The sequence below is a fragment of the Eriocheir sinensis genome, chromosome 29, assembly GCF_024679095.1.
Source record: "Eriocheir sinensis breed Jianghai 21 chromosome 29, ASM2467909v1, whole genome shotgun sequence".
Lineage (NCBI taxonomy): Eukaryota > Metazoa > Arthropoda > Malacostraca > Decapoda > Varunidae > Eriocheir > Eriocheir sinensis.
The window spans coordinates 12,545,301-12,567,043 of NC_066537.1; the positions used below are offsets into that span (position 1 = coordinate 12,545,301).

Below are 21,743 nucleotides of genomic sequence, written 5' to 3' on the forward strand. Positions count from 1 at the left end.
ACAATCCGTGACGTCACGCCTCCTAGTCCTCCATGCTCATTCATTAAACCTGCAAAAGAGAATTAAGGAGTCTGTTTTACCTTTGAAATAGTGAGGAAATGCTTAAAAATGTTAACTGTTAGGGTAAAATAATTGACAGGTAAACAATCCGTGACGTCACACCACCATGCTCGTTAATTTGTAAAAAAAAAAAAAAGGGTGGGGGGGGGTAGGTTATTGAGTTTTTCCTTTTAGATTAATTAATGAGGGAAATGTTAATTTTAAGTGTAAAATAACCGCGGAGAAGTAAAATATACCGGGAAAGTGTAATTTGTAAATATCCATGCAGTAACAATTAATGAATAAGTTGTGAATTATGTGAACAGTTAAGTAAAAAATAACTACGAATACTGCCGAGTCCTCGTGAATAATAAAAAAGTAAAGGCATTGCTATCCCTCGATCCTTACGTAACGCGCAATAAGACAAGACACAATAGAAATCCCCACTAGCTACGTTTTTTCCATAATATACGAAACAATATAATACAATAACAGAATAACATCTATCCTGAATAACCAAAAAGCCCGTATAGACGTTGATATGCCTTATTTATAGGGGGTTGGGATGGCATGTTCCTCCCTTCTCCCTTGTTGTTTACCTGCAACAATAAACTATCAATCAATCAATCACGTATTAACACGATAAAACCGGCCAGCTCCACTACGACTTTTTTCCTTAATAGACAAAACAATTACATATGAATAACTGAATAATGTTAATCGTGAATAAGCCAAAAAAAGTCCCGTATAGGCGTTGGTTTTTGTGACGTTACGTATAACTCCATAAAACGTCCGGGTAACTCCATCCCCTGCGTGGGCTGCACCTTAAAAACTGGATGAACAATAGCATATGAATAACTGAATAACGCTAATTGTGAATAAACCAAAAAAATCCCGTATATATAGGCGTTGATGTGCCTTAATTGCGTAACTCAATAAAACATGTCCGGGTAACTCCATCCCCTGCGTGGGCTGCACCTTAAAGTGGATGTTTCATGGCCCCCTGCCGCCCCCTGAGGCCTCGGCAGTGTGTTCCTTCCTCTGGCTGTGTTGTTAAAACCTTACACACCACGACTCTGGAGGGACTCGAACCCTCAATCTTTGGCTCCGGAGGCCAACGCCTTATCCATTAGGCCACAGAGCCCCGCATATCAAGGACGGATCGTTAGCAATATAATTATTTTCTTTAATATTTGATGATTGGCGCGTGTCAGACGTGGTGATTCATGGGTGCTGTGTGTACGTAATGACGGCCTTGCAACACTGGTATTTCCTAAGTACCGGCTAATCAATCATCTTCGTATTCTTGCGTCGATATTTTCACAAGAACATCCTTATTTCAGCAAAACTTTGGCTTATTTGATTTTTTGAGGGAAATATATGTCATGGGATCCTCTAAAAATCTTCTCTTGATCATAAAACACAACCTCAAACCCATGATCAAGGAAAACAATACAACCCTGACCTTTTCCGCTAGTGTGGGTGACAACTTTGCATATCATCATTGCGGGAAGCTTGAAAATACAAGAAAATCAATCCTCTGTTCCAAAACGCCACCACACTCACATCCTTACACCCATGATCAAGGAAAACAATACAACCTTGACCTTTTCCGCTAGTGAGGGTGACAACTTTGCATATCATCATTGCGGGAAGCTTGAAAATACAAGAAAATCAATCCTCTGTTCCAAAACGCCACCACACTCACATCCTTACACCCATGATCAAGGAAAACAATACAACCTTGACCTTTTCCGCTAGTGTGGGTGACAACTTTGCATATCATCATCATTGCGGGAAGGAAAATACAAGAAAATCAATCCTCTGTTCTAAAACACCACCAAACTCACATCCTTACACCCATGATCAAGGAAAACAATACAACCTTGACCTTTTCCGCTAGTGAGGGTGACAACTTTGCATATATAAATCATCATTACGGGAAGGAAAATACAAGAAAATTAATCCTCTGTTCTAAAACGCCACCAAACTCACATCCTTACACTCATGATCAAGGAAAACAATACAACCTTGACCTTTTCCGCTTGTGTGGGTGACAACTTTGCATAAGCATCACTGGGGGAAGGAAAATACAAGAAAATGAATCCTCTGCTGTAAAACGCCACCAAACTCATATCCTTACACCCATGATCAAGGAAAACAATACAACCTTGACCTTTTCTGCTAGTGAGGGTGACAACTTTGCATAATCACCATATTAGGGGAAGGAAAATACAAGAAAATGAATCCTGTTCTAAAACGCCACCAAACTCACATCCTTATACCCATGATCAAGGAAAAAACAACCATTGACCTTTTGAGGGTGACAACTTTGCATAATCATCATTACAAGTGGTAAAAGCCAGAAAATAACCCCTTCAAGTTTCTATAACCCCACCAACCTCACACGGCAAAACCTCACACCCATGACCAAGGAAAAGAACACAACCTTGGCCTTCCCTGCTAGTGAGGGTGACACTATATACCTAATCATTATAGAAAGAAAATGCCCAATGACACCTTTAAAAATCCTCTTGAATCCTTAAAAATCTTAAATGCCATCAAACTTAACCTCACACTTAAAAAGAAACACAAACACATACACACATTGAGGGTGACCACTTGACCCCCTGAAGCCTGCATGACATGACCTCCTTCAAACCTGGACATGACATTAAATACTCCACTACTCTAAAATACCCCATGACTATAATTAACCTCACTAAAAATTATAAATAAAAAAATCCTTGCCTGAACTTACCTTTCCTTTCAGGTAAGAGTAAACACCACTGATAAAATAATGCAGATGAGGTACAGGTGTGGGGGGCAGGTGTGAGGGAACCAAACTTACACTACCACACCTTCCAACACATACCTGTCCATCACATACAGGTGTTGAATACTTGCCAATCTACTTGACCCCAGTACAATAAAATGACTACATAGTAATATAAACAAGTAGATATAACATAACATAATACAATAAATACATAAATCAATAAACAAAATACATCAAATAAATAAATAAATAATCTACTCTTTACCCCAAAACAATACAATGACTACATAATACAATGAATAAATAAATAAAAACAAAGCACAATAAATAATTAAATAAACAAATATATAATACAATAAATCAAAATGAATTACTAGCAACACTTACCAGTCAAAACCAATATATTTCCCCTCCATAAAATCTTAATAATCCATACTCAATAACAACTACAACTAACCAACATACAAAAAATACGCTAGATGTACTGAATATGAGGGAAATTATACACCCAGGTTAGCCAAAAATACTTTAATAATAATAATAATAATAATAATAATAATAATAATAATAATAATAATAATAATAATAATAATAATAATAATAATAATAATAATAATAACAATAATAATAGTTGAACACAAGGACTACACACACCTGCTACACACACAATACTGACTCACATGTACAGCGACTCAAGCTCACCTATACCTACTACGTCCAAAACTCACATGAACAGCCGCCTCACGCGTACACGGCCGCCAACACACACACACACACACACACACACACACACACAGGCATGCACACTGACTCATATTTGTAGCGATTTAGGATGAGCGGCATAAATAAAATTAAAAATAAATAAATATACGTACATATAAAATAATTACCTAACTTTTCTCTTTTCTGTAACAAAATCAGGCTGAGTAAGATTTATAAAAGCTAAGCATCAATGAAAGTGAATAAAAAATCAAATAAATAAATAAATAAATAAATAAATAAATAACTTGCCTTTTTCTTTTCTTTACTTACTTTTTTGTCTCTCTTTTCTATATTTATTTCCTCGTCTTTCTCTTTTCTGTATTTATTTCTTTATCAAGCAAAAATAATCCAGTCTATACTACCTCCTGAATCACTAATACATGCATATATTTTTACTGCTCCTTCTACTGCTTCTGCTGCTCCTTCTGCTGCCTTAACTAACCTATATCACTGCCTAGGGTCTACTTATAAGCTGACTCAGGGAAATACTGACTCATGACTGACTGACTGACCGACGGACTGACTCAAGTAGCCGTCTATCAGTTCACTCTTGACTCAAGCATTGTCGACTCTCACTCTCACTCTCTCACGACACACACACACACTAAAGCACAGCAATGACTACAAAAATATATATACCAGACTAGAATCTACAGCAATAATGACAACAGCGCCCACTACAGTTACACCTCAGCCTCTGTCCACATTTTTTTTGGCAACATCTAGAACACACTTACTACGACTACTGTTACTACTCCTCCTTCTCCTACTACTACTACTACTACTATTACTACTACTTCTACAATTACTACTACTATTACTACTACTTCTACAATTACTACTACTATTACTACTACTTCTACAATTACTACTCCTACTACTTCTACTATTTCTGCTGCTATTACTACTACTTCTACTACTGCTTTGGTACAATACTTGACTAATTAAAAAGCTATAAGAGAGCAAAGATAATAAACTGAGACATGAATATAAAAGAAAGAGAGGTAAATGACATACAGAGACTAAAAAGCAGAAAACAGAAAGAAAAGTGATAAAGAGACAGATATCTAAGGACGCCAACATATCAACAGGTAGATACAAGTAAACAGACAGGTAGAAAGATAACTAAATGATTAAGACAGATACTGATGGAAAGAAAACATAAAATAGATATAGAAAAAAAGTGATAGAGAAACAGAGACAGATACATATGGACACCAACAAAGTACCTACCATGAAGACAAAAGCAAATATAGAGAAATAACTTTTAGAGAAACTAACTGACCAACTAGAAAAAAAAAAAAAAAAAAAAAAAAAAAAAGACAGAAGCAAAAAGAGAAAAAAAAAATGGCTCTCAGGTCATGAAAAAAGAAACATTACTCATATTAAGTGAAGACAGAGACTGAGAGGAATAGAATAGCGATGTCTGTCCTGAGCGTGAGGGAGGAGAGAAGCACTGACTAACCGCTGAAAGATAAGATAAAGCCACTCCACAGATGCACTGCAGATACACCTAATCTATATCAAGACCATCGATATGAACTGCAGCCATTCACAGATATTATTTTCTACAGTAATGGAAGCTGCTCAAGGGGGAGAAAAAAAAAAAATTAAAAAAAATAAAAAATAAAATAAAAATAAAAATAAAATGAAAATGAAAATACAAAAAGCCTACTATAGCCCTGCCCCTACAAAGATGATAGTTGAAGTATTCTAAAAACGTGGTCCCATTCGCTTAGATACATTATTATATATCACAAAACAGACAATATTTTCAAGACTCGATATAATCTACTATAGAGTATTAAACCAACACATTAGCATCAAACCGACATAGAATCACTTCCCTTTCCTACTGCTGGATACAAGAGGCGCATATTCTCAAACACTTGGGAGCTCACACACCCACATTTGGTAAGGCTTTCATAGGGGTTGTGCTGGGTTTCATGAGCCTAGTGATAGTGTGACAAGGCTTCTGCATCATGAACATAAAAAGACACCTGGAACCTGCCTCATATCCTTTGTGGCCTTGGGAAGCATTGTTTGTGAGAGCTGGAAATATCTAAGAATAAAGGTTGGAGTTCCCATCCTCTATACTTATTTATATCTGAGCACCATCTCCTTTGTGGCCTTGGGAAGTATTGTTTGTGAGAGCTGGAAATGTCTAAGAATAAAGGTTGGAGTTCCCATCCTCTATACGTACTATATACTCTGAACACCACCATCCGTTCATCATCTGCACCATCATACCAGCACCACCCATGAAACCCTGGCTAAGTGGTAAGTGGCTAAGCCTGAATTCCCATCACCTTTACTTCATCACATTCTGCACATTAACATTCTTTCATCAGCTTCACCATTAACCCAGTAGCAGCGACGGGCCAAATTTGTGGCTTTACCGTGTAGCAGCTATGGGCCAAATTTGTGCTATGATATAAACCCCCCCAAAAGATGATATATAAACTGATCACAAATGCTTTGATATATATTATGAAATGGTTTGTGTGGATGATGATTTTTTCTCATTTTTCTCACTTAGAGGGACCATTAAGAAACATGATCCCCACTGCTACCGGGTTAAACACAGCACTGATTCGGATACAAGACAGAACAAGGCCACAAACAATCAACACAAGTAGAAAAATATATATCTGTCCTGTTTGCACTTTCATCAGCACATCCTATGATCCTAATGATACCAAACAGAGATAGAAGTTTAAATAGACTATAAAAATGGAGTGAGTTAGCTGGTTTGAAGTCACCGAGCAGAGTCTATCCATTCAAAGGCACTCAAAAGACACACTGTTTGTAGGTTAGTTTGAACTTGTGATCTGAGTAGTATTTCAATTTCTTAAAAGCTCAGATCCTCCTTCCTTTCCCCTCCTTCCTCGAGTAGTATTTCAATTCCTTAAAAGCTCAGATCCTCCTTCCTTTCCCCTCCTTCCTCGAGTAGTATTTCAATTCCTTAAAAGCTCAGATTCTCCTTCCTTTCCCCTCCTTCCTCACTAGTACCAATTCAGGGACCATTAGTAATCCAAGAACTAGGAAACAATTTTGACTTATCATTTATGTCATGTGGAAGGTCAGATATTTTCTTCTTTCACTTTTTCTCTCCTCCTTTCTCCATCATTACTAATCAAAGCTACGTATAATCTTACAAAAGGTCAGATTGTCTCTCCTTATCCCACCTTTTCCTTCTTCCCTGCCTTATTTTCCCTTATTCTTTCCCTCCTTTCCTTTAGTTTTCCTTCCTTCTCTCCCTCCTTCCTCTCCATCTCTCACTCCTTCCTTTTCTCCTTCCTTCCCAATAATTCCCCTCCTTTAGTTTTCCTTCCTTCTCTCCCTCCTTCCTGTCAATTCCCTTCCATCTCCCACTCCTTCTTTCCTTAACCTCCTTCCCAAAAATTCCCCTTCCTTCCCTCCCATCCTTTCCCTTAATTCTCCTTCTCTCCCTCCTTCAACAGCAATAAAAATTCAAGCACCACTCAAGAAACCAAGAACCTAGACACTCAACTTTAAAATCTTGGGAAAATTACAACATTTTACCAACCAAAAATACATATAAGTCACCATAAAAATATTTCCCTAAGCACCACGCACTGGGCTCATTGGATACTGTTTGTGTAGCTATGTATAAAAATAGATGTTTGCTGTTATGGCTTATGTGTGCTTCCTGATATATGATGATGTGATGAAGACTAAAACCTGGATATTCTCATTGTAACTTTCCTGAACACAGACAAAGAGATGAAGACAAGCAGAAAGACTGAAATACGACCATATGTGAGGAAGATAAATGGTGCTGATGGAAACATGGAAATACGAGGCAGAGAAATGACACAGACAGAAATAAAGAAATACCGACAGATGTGAGACAAAGAAATTATAGACAGAACTGGAATGAGTGAAGTGAAGAGGGTAGACATAGTACTTAAAATTATCATTGGGAAAAGAGATTACGAATACTGACAAAAAAAAATAAAAAAAATAAAATAAAATGAATATACAATAAATAGTGAGTGATGAAATAATGACAATGATAAAATACATCGATAAGAACTGCAATACATAACATACCCACGACTGAAATAAAAATACAGCTTGAAGGGAAGTGGAAGAACAGAGACAGGAAAGAAAAATAAGCAAATAATAACAAAATAACAACACCCATTACCACCGTCACAACACCAAATACTGTCACTGAAACACCCTAATCTTTCTCGACGTAACAATAGATCGATTCAAAAGCAAGAAAGAGAGAAAAAAACAGATAACAAGCTAAAAAAGAAATAAACAGACGTAAACAAGCAACACCAACATCAACATCCACCACCATAAAAAACAACACCATCATCAACACCACTACAACATCATCACCACCTCAAAGTGATAAAAGAAAAAAACACATGAAGACAAGCTAAAAAAAAAAGAGAAACGGAGAACAAACGAACATCAACATCAACACCACCCATTACCACCAACACCAACACCCTCAACACCACTACAACACCTTCATCCCCGCCTCTATATACTCCAGCACCAACTTACTCAGCTCCGTCCGTTGCCCGTAAGACTGTCCCTCCTGCAGCTGGCACATGAGGTTCAACCGCTCGCTCTGCCTCTCCGCCTTCTTCGCACATCCCACCTCCCGGTAGCCCAGCTTGAGTCCTGCCTCGGGGGCGCGCAGGACGTGAAGGTCGGAGCCGCGCACAAACAGGCCGTATAACCCGAATTCCTGCTCCTGAGGGTGGTCTAATCTCAGCTCCTTCTCGTTTCTTACTATCGGCACTGTTTCCGCCATTGTGTGCCTGGCTGTGAAGGGGAAAGGAAGAGAAGGAAGGGGGAAAGGGGAAGGAAGGAATTAGTTGACATTGATAAGTTTAAAGCAAAATTCAACACCCACTCATAAACTCTAGGTATTGTTTTCATTATCTCCATTTTCTTCTATTTCAAGAGAAGGAAGGGGGAAAGGGGAAGGAGAGAATTAGTTGACATTGATAAGTTTAAAGCTTTCTTCTATTTCAAGAGAAGGAAGGGGGAAAGGGGAAGGAGAGAATTAGTTGACACTGATAAGTGCCCAAAGCTACCTCAATCCCTCCTCTTCACATGCCCAAAACTACCTCAATCCCTCCTCTTCACATGCCCAAAACTACCTCAATCCCTCCTCTTCACATGCCCAAAACTACCTCAATCCCTCCTCTTCACATGCCCAAAACTACCTCAATCCCTCCTCTTCACATGCCCAAAACTACCTCAATCCCTCCTCTTCACATGCCCAAAACTACCTCAATCCCTCCTCTTCACATGCCCAAAACTACCTCAATCCCTCCTCTTCACATGCCCAAAACTACCTCAATCCCTCCTCTTCACATGCCCAAAATCACCTCAATCCCTGCTCTTCACATTATATTACAAAGAGGGTACAAGGAAGGCACACAAGACAGACAGGGAGGTCAACACACTCACCCGCCACGTAGTCCGCCACATAGAAGCTCAGGTGGTCGAAGTTGTAAGCGTCAAACCTTCCATTACTCTTGTTGAGGTCCATCTTGGCATAACTCTCCTTAGTGGTTACCAGCTCCGGGTGATACTGGGTGAAGGGGACGGGGGAGAACACCTGGTGGGAGGGAAATGGGGGGAAATGGGGGATGGTAAGCTTTGGAGTTGTTATTTATGGCCCATGAACTCTATTTTCCATTCAATATTCCATGGGCAGACTACCATACTACCATACCCACCCACAACCATTTACACTCATCACATCAATACCATAAGACCTGCAAATCAAATGACAATGTACGCCCACCACCACAGCGACATACGCACTTACACACATCACCATAACACCTCAAAAAACAACAGACACTTAATCTACACCTTCTAACACACCCCACATACACACAACATTTGCCATAACACCTCGAAAAACAACCGAAACTCAATCAACACCTACTAACACCCCCCACTTACACATTTACACACAACACACAACACCACAACACCTCGAAAAACAACCGAAACTTAATCTACACCTACTAACACACCCACAACCATTTACACCCATCACACAACACAATACAAACTGCAAAACAACTAACACACACTTCATCAACACCCCTCACCACACACCCACACAAACACCTACCACCTTATACCACCTTATAAATACCCACACCCACCAACAACCACACCCACACAAACACCTACCACCCCATACCACCATAAAAACACCCACACCCACACCCTCACCAACACCCACACACCTGCCAGTTCAGTATGGTGTTCATTCGCACTCTGTTGAGGAAGTCGGTGGTGATGTGCGCCGAGTGTCGAGTGACCAGCACCAGCGTCTCTTCCGATAGCTTCCGCAGCACCAGGTCCGCCACGGCCAGCTCGGAGGGAGGGTCTGCCAGGGTGTGCACGATGGACCAGCCCACCTTGGAGCCCGCCTTGTGGTGCTCCTGAGTGTACTGCAGCGCCAGATCCTTCAGAGGCTGAGGAGAACAAGGGTGCGTAAGGTAAAATAATAAATAAATAATAAATACACTGACAGATAAAAAATTATGCAAAAAGTGAGAAAGAAAATAGAAAAAATTGACAACACAAGACAAATGAGTATTATCAAGAAGCCCAAAGGAGTAAGAAAAAGAGAAAAAGATAGAAAAAATGCAGGAACCCATATGAATATTATTACAAGGCCAAGAAAAAAAAAGAGAAACAGAGAAAAATAGTGACATTATTACAAAGCCCAGAAAAAAAAAAAAAAAAAAAGATTGAAAAAAAAGTTTACTAATGAAGACATATGAATGATATTATAAAGCCCTCCTCCTCCTTACCTTAAACACATCCCGGTCGTCCCCAGCAGAGGAGACGCCCGGCCTATAGAGCAGTGCCAGCAGCAGGAAGGTGTGCTCGCCCTTCACCATGCACTCCGCCTCATATCTAAACACACAGGGGCAGGGGGGTGGGGAGTGGGGGAGAAAGAAAATGTTTTAAATTAGTACTGTTAGTTTTACAATTATCTTTCATTTGTTCCCTACTAGTGGGTCATGTTCACCTAATGGCTGGATGATGTGTGAGTTTTTCCTTTTGTCTTTCTTCATTGTTTTATATTGATGTTCATGGCTTGTAATCAACTTCATAACATATTGAGCATTATTATGAAGCTTTAGAAGCACAATTTATGTCATAGTTATTCTGGGGGCAAAGTTAAAGAGAGGAAAGAGGGGAAAATGAGAGGGGGAAGGAGAATAATGAGAGGGGGAAGGAGAAAATGAGGAGAAAGGAGAAAAATGAGAGGGGGATGAGAAAAATGAGATGAGGAAGAAGAAAGGTAAAAGGGTGAAGAAAAATTAAGTAAGGAGGAAGTAGGAAATACGGAAAGGGAATTGAAAAGAGAAAAAAAGTTGTAAAGTGAGAGAGGGCAGTAGAAAAATGAGAGGGGAAAGAAGGAACGTGAAAGGGGAGGGAGAAATTGAAAGGGGAAATAGAAACATGCAACTAAAAAATTGATAAAAAATGAGTGGGCTAATTTCCTCACCTCTGGACAAACTGTGTAGCCTCCACCAGCTCGGACTGATCCACGGGCAACACCAGCGTAAGTCTGTTGTTTTCCGTCACGTAAGGCATTGGGATGATCTCCGGCTCGGTGAGTAGTCTGCTGGCCTCCACCCTGCACCACCGCCACAAGGAAAGGGAGAGGAAAAGATTATGGTTAAGATTATGAAGAAGTAAACTGTATATCCCGTCCAACCCCACCATAGGGGATAAATGGATGTTAAACAATGATGATGATGATGATGATAAACTGTATAATAACAAAATTCACACACACACGCACACACACATACATAACTAAATGCAAAGGAGCTTGAGTTAATAATAATAAAAGGTAGAGAAATAATAGAAAGGGCAGGAAAGTGATATTCGTGTAAAAAAAGAGAGTGTGTGTGCATATGTGTGTGTGTGTGTGGAGTGTAAGTGTAAGTATAGTTTGCAGGTAATTAAAATGTAAGAAATAAGACTGTAAGAAAGGATGTAACTGCAAGTCGAAAAGGAGGATGAACACTTCCGTATTATAAGTTAAGCATGAACAGTTATACCAGAAGACACACTCAAGAGACTTCAACGACATCCACACAAGAGAAGATGGCGTCACTATAAACACTTGCCTACGCCATGACGGGCTGGGGCTGAACACCATCCAGGCCCCTCAAGCAAGCCTACTGGTGCTATAGGCATAGACGTAAAAGAAATAATAATAATAATAATAAATAAATTAAAAAAATAATAAAAAACAAGCAAACACGAGAACACATCCAGCTGAAAGACTGAAGCAGACCTGGAGACAGTGTACGAGGGAAGACATGAGAAAGACAAACATCAGAGAGAATATACGATCGTTGAGAGTGGGAAAGTCTCATAGCCTATCCAACCTCATAAGGTAAAATAAGAACGATAAACGAGAAGAAGAAGCGAGCAAAACAACAAACAGATAAGAACATCCAACCCAGAACCATGAGATCAGTACACCAACAAACTAACACGCTCACTTCCTGGTAACGCGGCGCCCAGAGGTGTTGTCACGGAAGACCAGCGAGAGTATGTAGTCGACGCCCCTGGCCGGGTCCATGCGACGGTGCCCATACTCCAGCTCCTTGTACTCCAGCTTCCCCTTAGCCTTGGCGTGCATGTGGGCTGCGCTGGCATTCACAACACTCTGGGGAGGGAATGAATGGGTGAGTGAATGAGTAAATATTGAGTGGATAAATGGGAGAATGGTTAGGGTGGGTGATTGAGTGAGTAAGTAAGTGAGTGAGTGAGTGAGTGAGTGAGTGAGTGAGTGAATGAGTATATGAATGAATGAATAGGGAGGGAGGGAGGGAGGGAGTGGGGTAATGAATGAGTGGGAAATGGATAGTGTGAGTGAATGAGTGGGGAGTGAATGGGCAAATATGTGAATGAATGAGTTAGTAAATGGGTGAGTGAGTGAATGAGTGAATAAATGAGTGAGTTAATGTGTGAGTAAATGACCATGTGGATAATGAACAGGTTAGTTTCAGTTGGGTATGAGAGTAAGAGGTGGAAAAAAAGACGCTGTGAATATTTTGCTTCTCACTTCGTTCACAGAAACTAAAGGGAAAAAAAGTCTCAGCACACGCACCTACGCCAAATGGAAGAAGTAGATAATGAGGAGTTACTACTAAAAGAAGGAATAAACACCAGGAACACAAGACTTCACAGTAAAAAATTGAGGAAAGGAAGATGCTTGAGAGACATAAAGAAACATAGCTTTCCGCAAAGAAATATATAGGTTTGGAACAGACTAAGTGAGGATGAAGTATTGGCGAAGAGTGTGCAAAACTTTAAGGAAAAAGTGGACAAATACAGATACGGAGACGGGACCACACGAGCGTAAGCCCAGGCCCTGTAAAACTACAACTATTTAAATACACACTCACCATTACATCCTGCAGGTCCGCCCCAACGAGAGGCTTCGTGTTATGGAAGTCGTCAGGAAGGAAAATGTGAGTTGAGTTGAAAGTGTCCCACTGTATCACATCAAACCTGCAAAACACCACCACCATCATCACCATCACCACTACCAACATCACCTTAATTACTACAATCTTGAGAGTGAGACAGGGAGGAATGCTTAACCCAGTAGCAGCGGGGATCATGTTTCTTAATAGTCCCTCTAAGCGAGAAAAATGAGAAAAAAATCATCACTCACACAAACCATTTCATAATATATATAAAAGCATTTGTGATCATCTATTTTGGGGGGTATAAATCGTGGCACAAATTTGGGCCGTCGCTGCTACACGGTAAAGCCACAAATTTGGCCCGTCGCTGCTACCGGGTTAAAGTATGCTAAAATGTGCCAAGATAAAAGCTACAGTAACCTAAAAGAGTACATAAAATCACCACTATATGAATAACACAGATACAAAGACACAAGGATGCTAAAATATGATAAATAAAATAATAAATAAGACACTGGAATTGCGCGGTGAAGGGATACCTGTGTTAAATTTCCTCTTGATATCCTGGAGAAACACAAGGATGCTAAAATATGCTTAAAAAATAATAAATGAATCACTGGAATCATGAATGGAATGGACATCTACATAAAATTTCCTCTTGATTTCGCAGAGCACAGTATCCTGGATTTTGACATTTCCATACAAAACTCTGGATAAGGGGAATTCCAATGTACGGATCCCCATTTTCCATACAATGACCATAACAATCACAACACATCCCTCCACCAGTGTTGCCAAATTATCGTACACAAAACATCGCATTTATCAGTTCCAGGGCCCAAAACTTTCCTACCCACACAGATAACGAAGTACCAGTTAAAGTTCTCGTTAAAAGCATTACTTATCGGCGTCTGCTTGCGATAGCTGTGACTCAGACACTGAAAAATACGATGTGCCGAGTGTCTGAATACGATAATTTGGTAACCCTGCCCTCCACCCTAACCCCTTCCAACAGGACGCCTCACCTGGTGGCTGGGTGGTGAGGGGGCGCTGATCCTTCCGGCCAAGTGTCCTCCCTTTTAATGGTGGGGGCTTGGGGTCTGGTAGCCTGGATCTCCCTCCGGTACTCCTCGATACTGCGGTTCAGCTGCTGGAGGTCATTCTGAAGGGAAGGGTGAAGTGTGCATGGAGTGGTGGAGTAAGAGGTGAGGTGAGAAATGGCAGGGAGGGGGGAGGTGATATTAGGAGCAGGGAGTAGCGGGCACTTTTTTTTTTTTTTCCATTATTTTTTTTTATGCCCTTGAACTGTCTCCTTTGCAGTAAAATAAATAAATAAATAAATAATGCAGGGTTACTCCTTCAATCAAAATCATAGAAAAGTTATATTAAAATTGTGTGAATGAATACAGAAAAGGGATGAATGAATGTTACTTGAATGAATGAATAATTGAATATATGAATGAATATAGGAAACGAATGAATACTACTTGAATGAATGAATGAATATAGAAAATGAATAAATGAATGAATAGTTGAATAAATGAATTAAGATGAATATAATCCTTCTCACCCAAAACACAAAAAGAAAACCCAAGAGAAAAAGAAAATGAGCAATCAGTATTAGGGCAGTTGGAACAGGAAGAAAGCATTAAATAAAAAAATATATACTTTCAAAAATAAACAAAAGGAAGACAGAACTAACTAAAGATATTAAAAGGGCAACATCAGTACCTGCAGGAAGTACATGTGCAGCGGGAACATGTCGCTGGCCTCGGGCAGGTTGGCGACAGTGACGGACTCCCGGACGAGTGAACTTCCTCCGACTAGCTGAAGGTGCGACACGACATCCACGTCCTCCCTCAGTCTGTAGCTGCTGTACTCCTGGCCCTGAGGGAAGCACCAGCACTCAGCAAAGGTAGTTTTTTCTTGCATTCTTTCTTTTTCTTCTAGTTTTTTAATGCATTCTTTCTTTTTCTTCTAGTTTTTTTAATGCATTCTTTGTGTTTTTCTACATGTAAACAGCCCATTTTTTCTTGCATTTTTTTAATTTCCTTCTAGTTTTAATGCATTTTCTTTTTCTACATGTGTACAACTAATTTTTTCTGGCATTTTTTCATTTCCTTCTAGTTTTTAATGCATTCTTTCTTTTTTCTACATGTACATAACCCATTTTTTCTTGTATTTTTCATTTCCTTCTAGTTTTTAATGCAATCTTTCTTTTTTTACATATATACACCCCATTAAACCAGTATGTTAGCTTGATGACACTCGTAGTTAGGCAGTTCCATGCATAATAGCAACTTAGCCTCTTAACAATCATTATGGTAAACAACTGCTGAGGTGAAGTCACTAAGGTAATGAGGAAAAATGGGTATATAATGAAGAAAGACCCCCACCCTAATACTCCCACCCCCTCACCTGCAGGCTGGACACGCAGGGCTGGTCCACGGCATGCAGGATACAGCGGCCCAGGTTGTCCGTGTCGCTGTCCGAGTATGTGTTACGGGTGCACCAGCTGAGCCGCCCCGCCACCAGACGCAGCACGGAATGGCTCAGGAGGATGCCGGCGTCTGTGAAAGGGATGAGTGGCTGGTTATGGCATTACTTATTATTATTATGACTATTAAATATCTGGTTCTGTTTTGGTTGTTTTCCTTCTCTTCTTAATCATTATCATCTTTCCCCTCTTCATTTTCATTACATTAGACCGAATTTCATTATCGTATTTTACATTCTCTTCATTATCATCACCCTTCCTATTATTACCACCAACATCAATTCTATCATCATATTTACATCCTCCTCTTCTTAATCATTATCATCTTTTCCCTCTTCATTTTCATTACATTAGACCGAATTTCATTATCGTATTTTACATTCTCTTCATTATCATCATCCTTCCCATTATTACCACCAACATCAATTCTATCATCATATTTACATCCTCCTCTTCTTCATCATTATCATCCTTCCCCTCCCCCTCATCACCATTACTTTAGACTTCCATCATCACATTTTATATCTTCCTCTCCCTTCACTTTATCATTTTTTCCTTTATCATCATCCTTATCACTTTATATTTTCATTACTTTACATCATCCTCTTCCTCCTCATTATTATTCATTCCTTTATCCCCACCATCACTTTATACTTCTATCATCATATTTTACAATTTACATCATCCTTTTTCATCATTATTATCACCCTTCCCCTTTATCACCATCAACATCATTTTATACCTTTCTCATAATATTTAATTAGCAACACATTTATCATTTTACACAATTGAGGACATATAGGTTCACAAGTGAATGCTCATAAATCACTATCTATCAATTTTAAAATCCCATGGAAGTTAAAACATATAAAATCATAAATCATAAGGCTTATTTAGCCATGAATTTTCAGAAGATATATATACTGCTCTTTATACGTAACTACATTATAAAAACTATTTACATTACCTTCATCAACAAGCCTCATACCTCTATGGTAAAAGAGCTAAAAAAAAGGATATATATATAACCATTCATATCAAAATTACTCCTAATTGAGCTGAACAAGATAAATTACTCCATTCACTGCTCTACATTCCTTTGAGCTTGTCCACTCCCCAGCACCTGAGTATGAAGCCTCAACAGGTGGGTAATTAGGGAAGCTCAACAGGTGTGCAGTCTCCCTCTCCTCACATTCTTTTACTTGTACTTATTTATTTATTTATTATTATTATCATTATTTTTTTATTTGTGTGTGTGTGCATGTGTGTGTGTATGGGTAACTCAAGTAGATTCTTAAACACACTTCACACCTATTTTAAGCTATTAGTATGCCTTATATAAACTTGAATACTTGAATGCTTACGGAGTGAGTTCCTAGTCTCATCCATCATTCACCCTTTGACACCTGTCTTCTTTTGTATATATATATATATATATATATATATATATATATATATATATATATATATATATATATATATATATTATATATTTTTTTTTTTTTTTTTCTCATTTATATTAAGTTTAAGTGTCTTCTACAGCTTCTACATTTTAATAACATTTCATACTATGGAACTATCAACCAATATCTTCACAAACTATTTTTTCATGTATATCTCTTTGTTTAGATTAATTTTGAGTGTCTACAGTTTCTACGTTTTGATACCACTTTATATTCTAGCGTCATTTGCTTTCTTTTATTTATTACAGAGAAAAACTAAGCAATAACTAACCAATAGAGGGAAGAACTAATAGGTGGAAGAACTAATAGGAGGAAGAACTAATGAGGAAGAACTTATAGGAGGAAGAACTAATAGGAGGAAGAACTAATGAGGAAGAACTTATAGGAGGAAGAACTAATAGGAGGAAGAACTAATGAGGAAGAACTTATAGGAGGAAGAACTAATAGGAGGAAGAACTAATGAGGAAGAACTTATAGGAGGAAGAACTAATAGGAGGAAGAACTGATAGGAATAAGAACTAATAGAAAAAAGAACTAATATGAGGAAGAACTAATAGGAGAAAGAACTAAAAGGAGGAACTTATAAGAGGAAGAACTAATAGGAGGAACTTATAGGAGGAATAACTTACAGGAGGAAGAACTTATCAGAGGAGGAACTGGTATTATTCTAGTGTTTGCCCATACTCACCCCTCGCAACCAAAATTGGGTAGGGGGCCATTGAACTTATAGGAGGAAGAAATAATAGGAAGAACAGCTTGTTAAATACCAATGATGACCCGACTTACCCAGAGAGCAATAGAGCGAGTCAGGATGGTCAAGCAGCTGTCCCATATGCACCGCCTGGCTGATGCTGAGGCGCTGCACCATCCTCACCAGCCGCCTGCCATGGACATATGTGCGGTCTGTCACCAGGAAGAAGTAGTCAAACTCATTCAAATAATTCTCGTTGAGGTAGGAGAGGATACGAAAGACCTTGATTAGCGGCTTCTCGTCCTTAAACCCGACAATAGGGACGTTTAACCCGAGCTTCTTCGTCCCAATTCCGTCGATGAAGAAAATGAGTTTATCGACGAAGTGGCTTAGGGTTCGGTTGACTGAGATGCCGTAAGAGCTAATCGTCTCCTTGCTCGACACCACCGCCACAAGTAGTTTCTCCCTAATTCCAAGTTCCGTCGCATAATATCGAGGTCGTAGCAACTTTTCAGGCTTGGAGGACTTCGATAACTCCTCCTTGCTGTAGTTCTTGAGGACGAGTCGAGGTTCATAGTCCCCATCCTCCGCAGGGCCGCTACTTCGAAGGTCACGCAGGTTGCCCACTCTCGAGCCCAGTGATTTCCCGCCACCTGTGCAGTCCTCCTCTAGATATGGAGTGAGGATGAGGCTGAGAGCGATGCCAATACATAAGCCGATGATGACTGAGGTGCTCTGCCGGCCATGCACCAAGAGTGACCTCACAGCACCACTCATCACGCGGGTCACAGGGGTATTTTCAGGGTATTTTTGGTGCTGTAAGGTCCGTGCCTCCCCCTCTCCCCTATTTCCTTCCCCCTGTGTCCTCAGATTAGTGTGTGGGAGGAGAAAAGCGCCGTGGAGTAAAGGGTTTCCTCTCCCAGTGGGGTGGGAGTGAGGAGTAAACAACCCGCCCGTTACTTTCACCGTGTAACCCACTTCTCAAATGTCAAATTAACCTACTTAGGGGCTTTAAAGGCGTCCAACTTCACGGATTTTTATTATAATATTAACATAATGACTCCTTAATGGTTAGATCTATCGCTAAGAGGACTAAAATGATATATAAATGGGAAGAAATATGAAAAATGACATTCGCCGTGGCATCCCCAGCTCTCAAATGTCACTTGTTTAACCCCCTAAGGAACTGTAAAGACATCTATTATCACGCATTTTTATTATAATATCAACATAATGACACCTTAATGGTTAGATCTATCGCTAAGATCACTTGTTTAAAAGACAACTATTATCACGCAATTTTATTATAATATCAACATAATGACACCTTTATGGTTAGATATATCGCTAAGACGACTAAAATATTAAATAGAGAAGAAGGAATATGAAAAAAAAGGACCTGGCTAACCCTCCAAGGAACTGTATTAAGACATATTATCACGCATTTTTATTATACTATCAACATAATGACACCTTAATGGTTAGATATATCGCTAAGACGACTAAAATATTAAATAGAGAAGAAGGAATATGAAAAAAAAAGACCTGGCTAACCCTCCAAGGAACTGTATTAAGACATCTATTATCACGCATTTTTATTATACTATCAACACAATGACGCCTTTCTGGTTAAATCTACCGCTAAGACGACTAAAATGTTAGAGGAGAAGGAATATGAAAAAACAGACCGTATGTGGCTAACCCAGTTCTCAAATGTCACCTAATTTTACCCTCCAAGGAACTGTAAAGACATCTATTATCACGCATTTTTATAATAATATCAACATAATGACTCCTTTCTGTTTAAATCTACCGCTATGACGACTAAAATGTTAAATAGAGAAGGAATATGGAAAAAAAAAGACCGTGGCTAACCCAGTTCTCAAATGTCACTTATTTCACCCTCCAAGGAACTGTAAAGACATCTATTATCACGTATTTTATTACATTATCAACCTAGGCCTCCTACAATTATATAGTTAGATCCGCTGTTTAATAAGAGTACAACGCTATATGTCACTTGAAAAATAACTCAAAAATGGTTGCTGGACGCCAAGGGAAGGAAGGTAAAAAATGAGGACAGGATATCACCCCTGCAGAGGAAATATCACATTCCCTCAGGGTTTAAAAGTCCCTCGGGGTGTTTGTCTGGCCTAGCAATATATAGGAAGTCTTTATATGTCTAATACTTTCTTCCTATCACAAAGAAATTATAACCCATGCACCCATTATAAAAACAAGGCATTATCTCCCTCTATAAAACAAAGAAAGAAGGAGAGAAGGGAAAAAGAAGGCAGGAAAGAAGAAAACTGAACTTGTGGCAAAAAAAGGAGGGGAGATTTGTCTGTCCTTAAACCTAAGTGATTTACATTAATCAGAAGACTCCAAAACGTTGCATTTACTCAGTTGATATTATTGTTGAAGAAAGGAAGGAGAAACAAAAAGAACAAGTCGGAAAGGGAAGAAGAGGGAAGGGGAGGAGGAAGCAAGAAAGAAAGATACCTCACCCATACAAAACAGAGAATGATAAATAGGGGAAAGAGGAAAAGATCGGAAGAAAGAGAAAAAAACTAGACCTATATGGCAAAGAAACGGAGCGAAAAAGTAGTTACCCCGCCCATAGAAAAAAGAAAACGGACTACGGGAAAAGAGGAGGGGGAAGAAAAGAAGGAAAGAAAAAAGAAGAAAAACTAGACGTGGCAAAAAAAGGAGGGTAAGAAAGGGAGAACAAGAGGAACAAGTCGTAACCCCGCCCATAGAAAAAGAAAAAGGACAATGGGAATGAAAGGAAGGGAAAAGAAGAAAAAGAGGAAAGAAAAAGAAGAAAACTAGACTTATGGTAAAAAAAAGGGGGTAAGAAAGGGAGAACAAGAGGAACAATTAAGTCGTAACCCCACCCATAGAAAAAGAAAAAGGAAAAAGGACAATGGGAATGAAAGGAAGGGGAAAGAAGAAAAGGAGGAAAGAAAAAGAAGAAAACTAGACTTATGGTAAAAAAAAGGGGGTAAGAAAGGGAGAACAAGAGGAACAAGTCGTAACCCCGCCCATAGAAAAAGAAAAAGGAATATGGGAATGAAAGGAAGGGGAAAGAAGAAAAGGAGGAAAGAAAAAGAAGAAAACTAGACTTATGGTAAAAAAAAGGGGGTAAGAAAGGGAGAACAAGAGGAACAATTAAGTCGTAACCCCACCCATAGGAAAAGAAAAGGAAAAAGGAATATGGGAAGAAAGGGAGGGGAAAGAAGAAAAGGAGGAAAGAAAAAGAAAACTATAGACTTGTGGTAAAAAAAGGGGGTAAGAAAAGGAGAACAAGAGGAACAAGTCGTAACCCCACCCATAGAAAAAGAAAAAGGAAAAAGGACAATGGGAATGAAAGGATGGGGAAAGAAGGAGGAAAGAAAAAGAAGAAAACTAGACTTGTGGTAAAAAAAGGGGGCAAGAAAGGGAGAACAAGAGGAACAAGTCGTAACCCCGCCCATAGAAAAAGAAAAAGGAAAAAGGACAATGGGAATGAAAGGAAGGGGAAAGAAGAAAAGGAGGAAAGAAAAAGAAGAAAACTAGACTTGTGATAAAAAAAGGGGGTAAGAAAGGGAGAACAAGAGGAACAATTAAGTCGTAACCCCGCCCATAGAAAAAGAAAAAGGAATATGGGAATGAAAGGAAGGGGAAAGAAGAAAAGGAGGAAAGAAAAAGAAGAAAACTAGACTTGTGATAAAAAAAGGGGGTAAGAAAGGGAGAACAAGAGGAACAATTAAGTCGTAACCCCACCCATAGAAAAATAAGGAAAAAGGACAATGGGAATGAAAGGAAGGGGAAAGAAGAAAAAGAGGAAAGAAAAAGAAGAAAACTAGACTTGTGGCAAAAAAAGGAGGATGAGAAAGGGAGAACAAGAGGAACAAGTCGTAACCCCACCCATAGAAAAAGAAAAAGGAAAAAGGACAATGGGAATGAAAGGAAGGGGAAAGAAGAAAAGGAGGAAAGAAAAAGAAGAAAACTAGACTTGTGATAAAAAAAGGGGGTAAGAAAGGGA

At 39.1% G+C, this 21,743-nt stretch overlaps 1 protein-coding gene, 1 long non-coding RNA gene and 1 other non-coding gene across 3 annotated transcripts; 1 reads left to right on the forward strand and 2 right to left on the reverse strand.

The window, feature by feature from the left end:
* Positions 1–1,110: 1,110 nt before the first annotated feature.
* Trnar-ccg (transfer RNA arginine (anticodon CCG)) lies at positions 1,111–1,183 on the reverse strand. The gene has a single exon. It is a non-coding gene; the product is annotated as a tRNA-Arg (tRNA).
* A 2,148-nt stretch (positions 1,184–3,331) lies between these two features.
* LOC127005079 (chondroitin sulfate synthase 2-like) lies at positions 3,332–18,676 on the reverse strand. Its single transcript, XM_050873585.1, has 11 exons — positions 17,812–18,676; positions 15,484–15,635; positions 14,797–14,952; positions 14,091–14,227; positions 13,042–13,147; positions 12,133–12,299; positions 11,121–11,252; positions 10,417–10,522; positions 9,844–10,074; positions 9,047–9,197; positions 3,332–8,392 (listed from the first exon to the last, which is right to left on the reverse strand). The coding sequence occupies exons 1-11, from the start codon at positions 18,491–18,493 to the stop codon at positions 8,082–8,084; spliced, it is 2,331 nt and encodes a 776-aa protein (XP_050729542.1). The 5' UTR covers positions 18,494–18,676; the 3' UTR covers positions 3,332–8,081.
* Positions 18,677–20,150: 1,474 nt separating this feature from the next.
* Positions 20,151–21,699, forward strand: LOC127005083 (uncharacterized). Its single transcript, XR_007758266.1, has 2 exons — positions 20,151–20,860; positions 21,585–21,699. It is a non-coding gene; the product is annotated as an uncharacterized LOC127005083 (long non-coding RNA).
* The last annotated feature ends 44 nt before the right edge of the window (positions 21,700–21,743 follow it).

Excerpts from the sequence above, each read along its gene's own strand:
- LOC127005079 (XM_050873585.1), bottom strand. The coding sequence starts at position 18,493 with ATGAGTGGTGCTGTGAGGTCACTCTTGGTGCATGGCCGGCAGAGCACC. Across the intron at positions 14,953-15,483 it reads CCTGCGTGTCCAGCCTGCAG|GGCCAGGAGTACAGCAGCTA; the intron begins GTGAGGGGGTGG and ends TGCTTCCCTCAG. Across the intron at positions 14,228-14,796 it reads TGCACATGTACTTCCTGCAG|AATGACCTCCAGCAGCTGAA; the intron begins GTACTGATGTTG and ends CCTTCCCTTCAG.